General features: G+C 52.3%; 1 protein-coding gene across 1 annotated transcript; it reads left to right on the top strand.

The window, feature by feature from the left end:
• The first annotated feature begins 11,114 nt into the window (after window positions 1-11,114).
• Window positions 11,115-12,029, top strand: LOC148051715 (olfactory receptor 14C36-like). Its single transcript, XM_087735398.1, has one exon. It carries the CDS (start codon window positions 11,115-11,117, stop codon window positions 12,027-12,029), a length of 915 nt encoding a protein of 304 aa, XP_087591524.1.
• The last annotated feature ends 982 nt before the right edge of the window (window positions 12,030-13,011 follow it).

Here is a 13,011-nt window from a genome sequence, read left to right as displayed (position 1 = left end):
AGCACCACATCTATCCGTTCTTTAAATACCTCCAGGGATGGAGACTCAACCACTGCCCTGGGCAGCCTGTTCGAATGCTTGACCACCCTTTTGGTGAAGAAGTTTTTCCTAATGTCTAACCTAAACCTGCCCTGGCACAGCTTGAGGCCGTTTCCTCTTGTCCTATCACTCATTACTAGGGAGAAGAGACCGACCCCCACCTCGCTACAACCTCCTTTCAGGCAGTTGCAGAGAGCAATAAGGTCTCCCCTCAGCCTCCTCTTCTCCAGGCTAAACAACCCCAGTTCCCTCAGCCGCTCCTCGTAAGACTTGTGCTCCAGACCCTTCACCAACTTCGTTGCCCTTCTTTGGCCACACTCCAACACCTCAATGGCCTTCTTGGAGTGAGGGGCCCAAAACTGAACACAGGACTCGAGGTGCGGCCTCACCAGTGCCCAGTACAGGGGCACTATCACCTCCGTGGTCCTGCTGGCCACACTATTCTTGATACAGGCCAGGATGCCATTGGCCCTCTTGGCCACGGGGGCACACTGCTGGCTCATGTTCTGGTGGTTATCAACCAACACCCCCAGGTCCTTTTCAGCCAGGAAGCTCTCCAGCCACTCCTCCCACAGCCTGTAGCGTTGCATGGGGTATGCAACTCATACAGTTGGCCCCAGCCCAATGATCCAGCCTGTCCAGGTCCCTCTGCAGGGCCTTCCTGCCCTCCAGCAGATTGACACTTCCACCCAACTCGGTGTCATCTGCTAACTTACTGAGGGTGCACTCGATCCCCTCATCCAGATCATCAATGAAGACGTTGAACAGGACCGGTCCCAACACTGAGCCCTGGGGAACACCACTCTTGACCGGCCACCAACTGGATTTGACTACACTCATCACCACTCTCTGGGCTTGGCCGTCCAGCCAGTTTTTAACCCAGCGCAGAGTGCACCCATCCAAGCTGTGAACAGCCAGCTTCTCCACAAGAATGCTGTGGGAGACAGTGTCAAAGGCCTTACTAAAGTCCAAGTAGACAACATCCACAGCCTTCCCCTCATCCACTAAGCGGGTCACCTTGTCACAGAAGGAGACCAGGTTACTGAAACAGGATCTCCCTTTCATAAACCCATGCTGGCTGGGCCCGATCCCTCGGTTGTCCCGCACTTGCTGCATAATGGCACTCAAGATGATGTGCTCCATGACCTTCCCCGGCACCGAGGTCAGGCTGACAGGCCTGTAGTTCCCTGGGTTTTCCCTCTTTCAGCTCTCCATCATCTTTGCAAGGTCACGGAGACTGTGGGGACTCCCTGATCACTGGCAGCACCTCTACAATGCATACACCTTTCCAGAATACCCAAATGATGAGCAGGGGAATGAAAGGTTGTGCCCCAGTGCGTGTCCACTCGGATCCCGTTTCTCGGTGTCTGAAAGAGAAGGGGACTGGATTTACCCAGGGGAGCTTGTCTCTCACCATCCTCTTTGCTTTCTGTGATGAAAGGACAGGATTGCTGGATGCAGGGAGAGCAGAGATGGTCTTTTACCTGGAAGTCATCAAGGCTTTCAGCATCATCCCTCCAGAAATTTCTTGTGTCCATGTTAGGACAGTATGGGCTGCATGGGTGGATAAGTAGTTTTGTAAAAAACCAGCTGGAGAGCAGTTGGGCTTGGAGGAGTGTGGTACATGCATGGTGCTCTGTTGGGAGGCATCTAGCTAGTAGGGTCCTGCAGGGGTCTAGCTTGCAACCTGCCCTGTTTCACATCTTTTGAATGACCTGGGGGATTGGAGAGAGTACTTTTTCATAACATTTGTAGAAGACATCCCAGTGAAGAGAGCAGGGCAGGGCTGGAGGGCAGGGCTGCCATCCCAAAGGACATAGAAACCTCAGGATATCCAGTAAAGATTCCACCTGCTCTTAAAGTGGATGTAGACCCTGAAATGTCCTATGACAGGGACTGCCTAGGCGGGTAGCAGCTCTGCAGGAAAGGGTCTGCTGGTCTTTGGGTTCCATTAGGCAAACTATGAGCCATCAGCAAAGATGGCCAACAACATCCTGGGCCGTGTGAGCAGGAGCACAGCCAGGGCAAGTGATTCTCTCCCTCTGCTCAGCACTTGTGGCACCACATCCAGAATACTTGTCCAGGTTTTGTTTCCCCGCAATGCCAGAGAGACATTGGTAAGCTGGAGGATCCGCAAATTTCAGTGGAGGGCCACAGAGATGGCCCAGGTTGGAGCACTGGTCCTGTTAGGAGAGGCTGAGGGAGCTGGGCTTGTTCACCCTGGAGAATGGAGGGCTTTGTGGGGAGGATGGAAGAGACTTGCATTGCCTACGGTGAGGTTCCCAAGAAGACACTGTGGTGCAAGGCAGGAGCACAGGAGGCAATGAGCTGGAACACGAGGGGGTCAGGCTCAAGATAGGGAGAAACTCTTGCAAGGTGAGGACAGGGACAGCCAGACATGGGAAGCCATTTCCCAGATCGTGTGCACTGCCTCCATCCCTGGAAGTTTCTCAGACCCATCTGGAGAAAACCATGAGCAACCTGGTGTGATCCTGCTTTGAGCAGGATGTTTTCTACAGATATCTAGCCAGGTCCCTTCCAGCCTGAATGACACTCTCATTCCTCACCTCTCCGTGTCCTCAACATGAGGGAAAGCCCTCACGTTCCCTCTGACTGTGGAAATAATTCACATCAGGTAGAAGGCAGCAGCACAGCCACCCCAAACAGTCTCGTTGCCATCCCTGGCCTCATCTTTAATTTACTGCTTCCCTTTTTCCCCCTCTCAAATTCTTCACTGTTCTCATTCTCACACCTTCCAAAAAGGCCAGCCTGCCCTGGCTGGCTGGGGGTAGAGTTCATAGTCTTCATAAAAATCCATAGGGATCCATGTTTTGGATTTGTGACCAAAACTCTTTTAGCTGTGGCTGAACAGTGCTTAAACAACAGGAAGGCCTTCTCATGCTGTTTCTCATGCTGCCCTTCCAACGAGTGGGCTGGGGTTGGGCAAGAAGTTGGGAGGGGATGCAGCCAGAACAGCTGACCCCAAATGACCAAAGGGATATTCCATTCCAGAGGGTATTACGCTCAGCAATATAAGATAAGGAAAAGCAACAGGAAGGGAGGACATTTGTGGTTATGACATTTGCCTTCCCAAGTCACCCTTATGTGTGATGAAGGCCTTTTTTAATTCCAACCCATGAGTTTTTCTCACTTTTACCTTTCCAATTCTCTTCCCCAGGCTGCTGTTGGGGGAGTGGGCAAGTGACTGGGTGGCTGATTAGTTACTGGCTGGGGTCAACCCACCACATTTGTTAATCCTTTCCACATTGGCCATGCTTGTCTTCTTTTACATCCTCCTGTGGTGTTTCCGAGATGGTTGCTGTGCTACTTTCTACCTTGGGCAGCAAATCCTTGAAACAGGTCACCCCTTACATTACCTGTAGTGTCCTGCAATTGCTCACGGTGTTATCTTGTCCGAGTGTCGGGCATCTGCACACACAGCATGACATCGGAGCCACTGCCTTGCAGTGTTCCCAAAGAGAAGAGATTCAGCTGAAGCTGAGGGTCTCGACATCAGGCACTCATGGGAGCAGAATTCAGTAACTGGCAGCCAGGAATGTCACCTTTCTTAATTTCTTCTCCTCCCAAGACCTGAGCAAGTGATGGGGAGAAAGGAAGAAAGGAGAGGGTTCCTCACTGCTTTTGCAGTCCACACACAGAGCTGAATTTTGTCCTACTGTCAAAGGTTTAGTTCAGGTTAATGTTTCTACCAAGCAGGATTTTTTGAAAGTGTTCAGATACTGTGTGCTTCTCTTAAGGGACAGAGAGTCTAGAAAGGCATCATTCAACATAAACAGCTCTCCTACAGATATGTGTGGAGAAGAGGTGAATTTTACTTATGAAGATTATTAACCAAGCAGTGCAAACCCTCAAATCAACATAAGGAGACTGAGGCACCTACATGCTGTTATGGATGTCATAGATCCACACAACACAGGATGAGTAAGACCACCTAATGGAGGCAACTGGAGGGCTGGCTGATGCTGTCAATGAAGAAAATTAAACAGTATTGGAGAGCAATGAGGAAAGCCAATGTTCTGAATCAAGAGCTTGCTGGAAAGAGCCAAAAGAAACACTGGGTATGGCTGAAAGACATCTCATGCTCTGGGGGGTAATGTATGGAGTTTGGACATCTTCCCTGGTGGCTGGTTCTCTGGACCTGAGTGGGGGATGGGGCAGGGGCAGGGGCAGGAGGCAGGTTGGTGGCAGATTCTGTTTCTTGAATGACAAAGCTGTGGTTTTCTGGAGATGTCCCAATGCATGTGAGATCACAAAAACCATCTGGCTTCATAGACTTGCTATTTAGAAGTCTTACCCTTGTATGTAAGGAGGATGCCAAAGCTCCCATAGGCTTGAGAGTTGCAGGGATGGGTAGCAAAAGCAAAATGAGCTGACAGAGGCTTAGAGGGCCATGCAGATTGAGTCACACTCTGCCTGGAGGCCTGGAACAAGTGGGCACTGCAGAGGTTTGCATCTTGAATGCATGCCTCAGCCTAGCAGATGGAGATTCCCCCTGCTGGGGGTGGCTGTGCCAGTCCATCCACATGGATCTTGATGGTGCAGACTCCACTTGAAGACATTTGTATAAGCCAAATAAGCTGGGATTAATGCCTATTCAAAATCAAGCATTTGATTCACTTTGCCTCTTTGCTTTGACATCTTTTCACTTTGACTACATGCCTGAAATGTCTTTATTAAGCCTCATAAGAATTGAAGAGTAAAGGAAATTCTGCCCAGGCTTGGCTCCTTGTGGTGCTTTGTGTGGTAATGAGCCCTCTTGTGCTAAGTTCCTGGACTGGAGCTCCTGAAAGACAGCAAGCCTCCAGAGAAGTAAAAGCAGCACAGCTGAAGGTTTCGGAGGGTGTTAGCAGGCCCTGCTGAAGGCCATCACTGAAGAGACCATACAGGGAATGAGCAGACAAGGTTCCTGTCCCTGGGGGATGGTGAAGCAGGGAGTCGGAGGCACTTGGTACAGGAGGACATTTCAATGTGAGATGTTTTCACACTGTGAAAGCCCTTGATGTGCTTCACCAAGCAGGATGGCCAAGCCCTGACCCCCATCCCCTGCAGCGGGTGCTCCTTTCCCTCTTGTGATGCTCTGGGCTCTGCCTGGGAGCATTGTGATGTGGGAGTGTGTGATGGCAGGTGCAGGCCAGTGGTAGGACACCTGCCAGGCTCTATGGAGGGTGGGTGAGGAGAAGGCAACGAGGCGCTGGAGCTGTAAGGACCTCATGTCCTCTCGTGGGTCTCAGTGGAAGAGACAGAAGCCATAGCTGAGTGGACAAGGGTCCCAGTTCTCTTGGGGTGTCAAAGCCCCACCAAGGCCCTTGGCCACCCCCACCACAGCTACACTGACCTGTGCCTGTGCCTGCTTCCTTGCTTCCAGCACCAAGCTCTGTGTTTCTGAGCATTTGCCAATGCCTCTGACTTCCCCACAACCCATCCCGTTTCTTCCAAAGCCTTGCTAGTGCTGCTTTCTCACCCAAGAGTTCCAAGGCCCAGACATATGCTAGAATCCTCTGTTTAGCTCCCCATCCCAGCACTCAACTGCCCATCCTCCTTCTGCTGCTGCCTCCAAATCAGGACTCAACCTATTTCACTTCAGCATGACAGCCCCCGACATGTCAAGTCTTCTTCCTGCCTTCAATGCCCTCACTGCTGCACCTGCACTGCTCTCCCCCTGCATGCCCATGTGTCTCACCCACCCTCCCTCTTCTCCCGCAGTGGTGGGACCTCACCCCAGGAGGGCTGTGCATCCTCCAGGCTCAGGGAGGTTTCCTGACACCCACCCAAGTGTGAGGAGTGAGGGAGGGGAGGAGAGCCAGGTCAGCTCATGGGGCATGACTGAGCAGAGACACCCCAAGCAGTGGGCGTTTCCCATCGGTCAGGCTGAGCCATGCACATGCGATGGAAATGTCTGTATCATCCCTGATTTGCACAGGAGGGGCCTTCCATCCTGCCATCTTCCCAGGACAATCATCTTCTTCCTCCTCCACCATCAGACATCCACTGCTTTCCATTGCTGGATTCAGACATGGTTTTAAGGATTCACTAAAGCCATCAGCCACCCCTCTCCTTTCTCACTGACATCCCCTGACCTCTCTCCCAGACCTGCACATGGCCAATCACTGCTGCTCAGGGCCACTCACTCTTCAGAAGAGGCCTTCAGCACTTTGGATCTTCCTGGTGCTTTTTATCATCTTCCTCGCTGCCTCCAGAGCTCGTGTTGAGCTTTCTGGACCATGACAGGGCTTTTTCACCATCTCTTAGGAAAAAGTTGTCTTTGGTTCATTTTTTTTTTGTTTTTTTTTTAAAAATAGGTACTGCTGCTTTTAGGGAAATCACAGAAACACCTGATGGATAATTGATGCATCATTCGCACAAGACTCACCAGGTTTGCATCTCAAGAAATGGGATGCCAGAGGCCAAGGGAAGGATGGTCTGCTCACTGTCATGGCATTTGGAAAACTGAAACGTGCTCTCTTCTCCCTGTCTCCTGGACACCTAAAGAGGACTCACACTTCTCTGCACTTCCAATTCAGGTGTTCCTGGGAATCTCAGGAGGCATGGCATACCGATTCCTGGATTCAAGGAGCTGGTCAAATCCCTCTTGTCTCTTTCCGCAATGATGGATTCAATGCCAGGCTCATTTGTAGACTCTGTACGTGGATGCTGACATTTCTTGAGCAACTGGCTCTGAAAGCATTAACACTGTAGGCTGTTATTTTTTGGACGGTATAAGGATAGTGGAAGAGAAGAAGTTGGCTTTGGGCAAATGAGAAGGGAAGCAAAGGATGTGGTCAGGGCTGTTTGGGGACACCTGTGAAGCAGTCCTGAACCTGATGTGAATGTCTTCTGGGGCCAGGGAAATCCTGAGAGCTCTCCCAAATTGGAAAACATGAAGGGGAAGGAAGGACAGCATCATTCAGGCTGGAAGGGACCTCGGGAGGTGTCTGGTCCAACCTCCTGTCCAAAGCAGGCTCAGACAGAGTACTCAGGCCTTTATCCAAACACATCTTGGTCCCAGTCCAGGACAGAGCCAGTGCACGCTCCCTGGGAAACAGCTTCCAGCACTTGAATATCCTTATACTGGGAAAGTTTCTGCCTCTATCTAGCCTGACCCTCTCTTGTTTCAGTCCATGGCCTCTTGTCCTTGTGTCACAGACATGAGCCTGACTCCGTCTTCCTGGGAACCGTGCGATGCTGCTACATGTTTCCCACAAGATCCTCTCTGCTCCTGTCTGAACAAGCCCAGCTCTTTAAGCCTCTTCTCCCAGTACAAGTTCTCCAACCCCACTGACCTTGGTGGCCCTCCACTGACCTGGCTCCACTATGCTGAGGTCTCTCTGGCATTGTGGGATGTCAAAACCTAGGAAATTATTCTGGCTATGGTGTGAAAAGTGCTGAGCAGGCTGGCTGTGCTCTGGCTCCTACAGCCCAGGAGGCTGTTGGCCTTCTTTCCTGATTGCTCCTCTTTTGCCTAATGGAACCCAAGGACCACCAAAGCCTTTCCACAGAGCTGCTGCCCATCGTTGCATGGGCTTAGTCGATCTCAAGGCCACAACTTATTGCCTATCCTGAGGTTCCTATTGGCCCATCACTCCAGCTTGTCTTTGTCCTTTGGGATGGCCACCCTGCCCTCCAGGGCAGTGTCTGCTCTCCTCAGTGTGGTGTCTTCTACAAATGTTATGAAAAAGCACTCTTTCATCCCCTCCAGGTCATTAAAAACAAGTTCAACAGGGCAGGTGGCAGGACAGCCCCCTGCAGGACCCTGCTAGCTAGGTGCCTCCAGGCAGAGTACCATGCATTGACCAAGTCCCTCTGAGCCCGACCATCCATCTGGTTATTTATGCATCTACTTATCCACTCAGGCAGACCACAATACCCTAACTTGGGCATGAGAATATTGAGGAGGCGTGATGTTGAAAACTTGACTGACTTCGAGGTTAAAAGACAACCACTGCTCTCCCTGGGTCCAGCAATCCTGTCCTTTCAGCACAGAAAGCTAAGAGGATGGTGAGAGACAAGCTCCCCTGGGTAAACCCAGTCCCCTTCTCTTTCAGACACCCAGAAATGGGATCCGACTGAACATGATCTGGGACACAGCCATTTGCTCTTCTGTGCATCCTTTGGGCATTTTAGAAAAGTGTTTGCAACATTTGCATTTTCGCCGTTGTCAGGGCGTTCCCACAGACTCCCTGACCTTTGAAAGATGCTGGAGAGTGGCCTCACAGTGCCATTGGCCTGCTCACTCAGCTCCCTGCGATGCTGCCCCTCCTGTCCCATAGACTGGGAAGCATTTGTGATCCCTGACTTGATCCACATGCACTGCTGTTTGATCTCCTCCAGAGTCCTGCCCTGAGTCACAGAGGCCTGGGAGACCTTGCTGGGGAAGACCGAGGCAAAGAGGACACACACAATCTCATATCTCTATCTACTCCTGCTCTTGCTGAATTCAGCAGTGGCCACACAGGATCTTTTCCTTTTCCTGAAGCAGTAAACACTCCTTATGGTGCCCTTCAGTTGCCTTTCAAGTTTAGACTGAATTTCGATCTGGACCCTTGCTGAGCTTGGAGGATGCTGTCCTTGAAGACCAGCTGTCCGGAGCTCTGCCACCATGCTTTGGCAGTTTATTTCATCAATGTCACAGCTCTGTCTCCAACATTAATGGCTCCCATTGATCCTGTCTGTGCCCCTGGCTGAGAGCACTGCTGCACATTTGGGCTGATGCACTGCAGCTGTGGAACCAGGCAAGCTCATATTTGCCATAAGGAACCCTGGTACCAAGTGTCCAAGGCCCCATGTGTGCAAAGGCAGAGAGGGCATGGACAAAAGAGATCTGCCTGTCTTACTAGCCCCAGATCTAAGGACCCAGGATGAAATGCCTAAATTCACTCAACAGAACACGTCCTCCCAGCTTGGAGAAATTAGATCCTTCCCGGTCACCTTCCTGGGTGTCCTCTCTAAGGATGGGACAAAAAAAGTAATTCTCATGCCCAACTATTCTTCTAATAGGAGTAATGACACCACAGAAGAGAAGTTGAGGGAGGGAACATGAGTGATGCCTTCAGCCTGTTTCCCAGCAGGTTCCCCTGCAGCCCCAGGGACACCTGGAGGGAGCCCAGAGGGGCAGAGAAAGTGGTGCCTTGGGCTGGGCCTCTGCTGCTGAGCTGGGCTGGGCTCCTGGCATGGAGGGAGCTGCTGGCAAGTGGGCAGCACTGCAGAGAGACAGCTCTGCCCAGGAGCAGCTCCCCTGCAAAGGGCAGCAGGGCTGAGGGCACTGCCTGCAGGCACCGAGGGGAGATGAGAGAAGTAAGAGGGATGTTACTGGCTGCATGAGGTGGAACAATGCTGAGAGCTCACTGTGGGAGAAAGCTTCACAGCCCTTAACACAGTAAGTCTCTGGGAGCGAAGCAATGCACATGACTGTCTTGGAGGGCTCTCCTAGACATGGCACATCATGCTGCAGCTAGGAATTGGCAGGATGGCTCTCAGGGTTCCTTTACTGTGGAGAAGGACGTGTCCAAAATAGGGATACCCTGCCACACTGTCAGAGGACAGGACATCATAGGTTCCTTCTCCTGGGGGATGTTCAGGTGCGTGCATGCAGGGGTGCCCAGGGCTGTCCTTCCGAGCAGGGTCCCTGCACACCTGGGGGCTGTGTGCGGGGGCAGGGACTCTGCCGCCAGCCACGGTCAGCACTCAGCCTGCTCGGGAAGCTCCCCAGGGAGCTGTGGGGAGAAGCTGTGGGTTGAAGGTGTGACCCCTGTCAGGGCAGGATGCTTCTGCTGTCCAGAGGGTGCTGCGTGGGTCAGGGCTGCTCAGACTTCTACATCACCTGGAGAACATTTGCAGAATGTCCTATCAAAGAAATATGTCAAGATACGGGATTACAGGAAAGGGAAGGAGCCTGTGATTTGAGTTTTTCATTTCTTGGTTAGCGGGGGCAGGGAGGGCAGTGGGAGATGGGCATTTATTTCTCTGCTCTGGAGTAGGCAATGAGACCCCAGTTCTCGCTAGGACTTGCCTGAGTTGCTTCTTAGCCCCTGCACACCCAGAGATGTCCCTGGGCAGTGTCCTGCTGCCAGGAGGTGCCTGCAGGGCAGAGCTGAGCACACAGCGGGTGGGATGGGCTCTGTGAGCACAGAGAGGGAGGAGATGTGGGCACAGACAAACAGGTCGTGGCCAAGAAGAGCTCCAGGCAGCAGAGCCATTGGCAGGAAGGTAGAGAGAACTGCTGCCAGCAATGCTGTGCGAGGAGGGATTCAGGTATCTCCCTGCCATCCCCTGCAGTGCAGGTGCTTTCCCTGGAGCTACGCCCTGGTCTCCTCACTCACACAGCAGTGCTTCTGCCCTGAATGTCATGGGGACATGGCCTTCCCATCAGTCCGAACATCAAAGAGGGGAAAAACTAAAATGTCTGCCTGTGTCTATGGGGTTTGGACATCTGCATTTGGAAACTGGATTCCTCTGCTCCCAGCACTGGCCTCTTTCTTTTGGGGGGAACACCCGAGTGCGATAGTCCTCCAGCTGGAAGAGCTGCCAGCACAGGGCAGCTGAGAGCAGGGCTGATGGACAGAGTGGCTGTCCTCACTCTGCACTAAGGGACAGTCCCTGTGCCCAATCTCAGCACCCACAAGGTTTCCCTTGCAGTGCAGCAGAAATGCCAGGCATTGCTGCATTTCAACCACTGCTCAGCTGTGCTGGGGCAACTAGAGCAGAAGGCACAACCCAAACTGCCCACAGCTCTGCTCTGCAGTCAGGTGAATTGGGAGTGACAATGCTGAAAAGCTCTTTGACATCACGACGGGATTTAATCTGAGATCACCCCGAGTTCCTATTTACCTACTGGTGTAGGGCAGGACTGAGTCCTGCAGAGCCCCCAGCAGAGCCTGCTGCTCCCTGGGGCACCCTCAGCCAGCACCAACCAGAGCTCACCAAAGCTCTTCCTGAAAAATGAAAGGCAGTTTGGAGGGGGTTCTATAAGAAAATGAGTAGATTTTTTTCAAACATTCTGCCCTAACTTCTCCCTTCCTTTACCTCCTTGAACAGATCCCCATGTGCAGAGGCAGCAGATGTCCAACAGCAGCTCCATCACCCACTTCCTCCTCCTGGTGTTTGCAGACACACGGGAGCTGCAGCTCTTGCACTTCTGGCTCTTCCTGGGCATCTACCTGGCTGCCCTCCTGGGCAATGGCCTCATCATCACCGCCGTAGCCTGTGAGCACCACCTCCACACCCCCATGTACTTCTTCCTCCTCAACCTCTCCCTCCTCGACCTGGGCTGCGTCTTCACCACTGTCCCCAAATCCATGGCCAATTCCCTTTGGGACACCAGGGCCATTCCGTACTCTGGGTGTGCTGCCCAAGTCTTTCTATTTGTCTTTTTGATTTCAGCAGAATTGTATTTTCTCACCATCATGGCCTATGACCGCTACGTGGCCATCTGCAAACCCCTGCACTACGGGACCCTCCTGGGCAGCAGAGCTTGTGTCCACATGGCAGCAGCTGCCTGGGCCACTGGGTTTCTCAATTCTCTCCTGCACACTGCCAACACATTTTCACTACCCCTCTGTCGAGGCAACGCTGTGGACCAGTTCTTCTGTGAAATCCCCCACATCCTCAAGCTCTCTTGCTCACACTTCTACCTCAGGGAGGTTGCGCTTCTTGTGGTCAGTGTCTTTGTGGGCTTTGGGTGTTTTGTTTTCATTCTTTTCTCCTACATGCAGATCTTCAGGGCCGTGCTGAGGATCCCCTCTGAGCAGGGACGCCACAAAGCCTTTTCCACGTGCCTCCCTCACCTGGCCGTGGTCTCCCTGTTTATCAGCACCTCATTTTTTGCCTACCTGAAGCCCCCCTCCATCTCCTCCCCATCCCTCAACCTGGTGGTGGCGGTGCTGTACTCGGTGGTGCCTCCAGCAGTGAACCCCCTCGTCTACAGCATGAGGAACCAGGAAATCAAGGATGCCTTATGGAAACTGATCCAATAGACGCCATTTCACTGACAATAACCTGCCTCCCGTCCTCTGCACATTTCCCAGTTTATCTTAGGCCATGAGTCTGATTTTTTTGCTTGTGATAATTCTCCTTAGAGATAATTTGCTGGGTTTATTCTCCTTCTGTGGACGTTTGATCCTGTTGTGTCTGAGCCTTGGACAACACGGTGTCAGATGTGGCCTGTCAGATAGCAGCTCTTCAATAAAGGGTCATGTCCTGGATGCAGTGCCTGAAGTTCCTCCAAAGTTGCTTCCAAGAAAATATCCAAGGTGTTTTTAGTTTAAAGTTTCTGTTCTTCTTTCCTTCTCAGTGGTTTTGACGTTAACTGGTATCACTGAATTCCATTGAATCAAAAGTTCTGGTTTTAAAGGCTGTCTTCTTGGTGTCCAATGGCAGGGGAGATGGTCCATGAGCTCCCCATTATCTCCTCAGATTGCTTCATGTATGACAGGACTGATGGCATGTACCAGATTCTCTGGAAATTATTTTGGAGTGGGTGGGGAGAGGTTGGGACCTCACCATATTCCCTGGGGTTGAAATGAATGGACAGACAGAAGCTGAAACACTGTCAAAGGTAAAGACCCCCAAAAGAAAAGTGCTAAATGGAGGTATCCACAAAGAAGGACTCTGCAGTGCCATGGGAGTCAGTGGGGACTCGGCAGGCACAGGGAAGGGAGAGAGGAGAGCTGCAGGAGCTGCCTGAGGACCCCCAGGGCCAGGACTCTGGTGCTGTCCTGGGGAGTGGGGCTGGTGGGAGCAGAGCAGGGGGAAAATTCAGTCAGGTTTGGTGTTCACCTACATTATGAATTCAGAAGAGCCAGAGAGCCTAGCCTCTGTTTCCTCAGGACCTTGTGGCCAGCAGCAGCCGTGGGGCGATGGGGAGCCTGAACCCTGCTGTCTGCCCCCCAGCAGCTGCTGTGGCCTTCAGAGGGGCTGGGGCTGTGGGGTGAGTGCCCAGAGCTCTGCAGCAGCCTG

The sequence above is a fragment of the Nipponia nippon genome, unplaced genomic scaffold, assembly GCF_047370975.1.
Source record: "Nipponia nippon isolate SJK-2023a ecotype South Korea unplaced genomic scaffold, ASM4737097v1 scaffold_56, whole genome shotgun sequence".
NCBI lineage: Eukaryota > Metazoa > Chordata > Aves > Pelecaniformes > Threskiornithidae > Nipponia > Nipponia nippon.
This window is presented reverse-complemented; position numbering and strand designations above follow the sequence as displayed.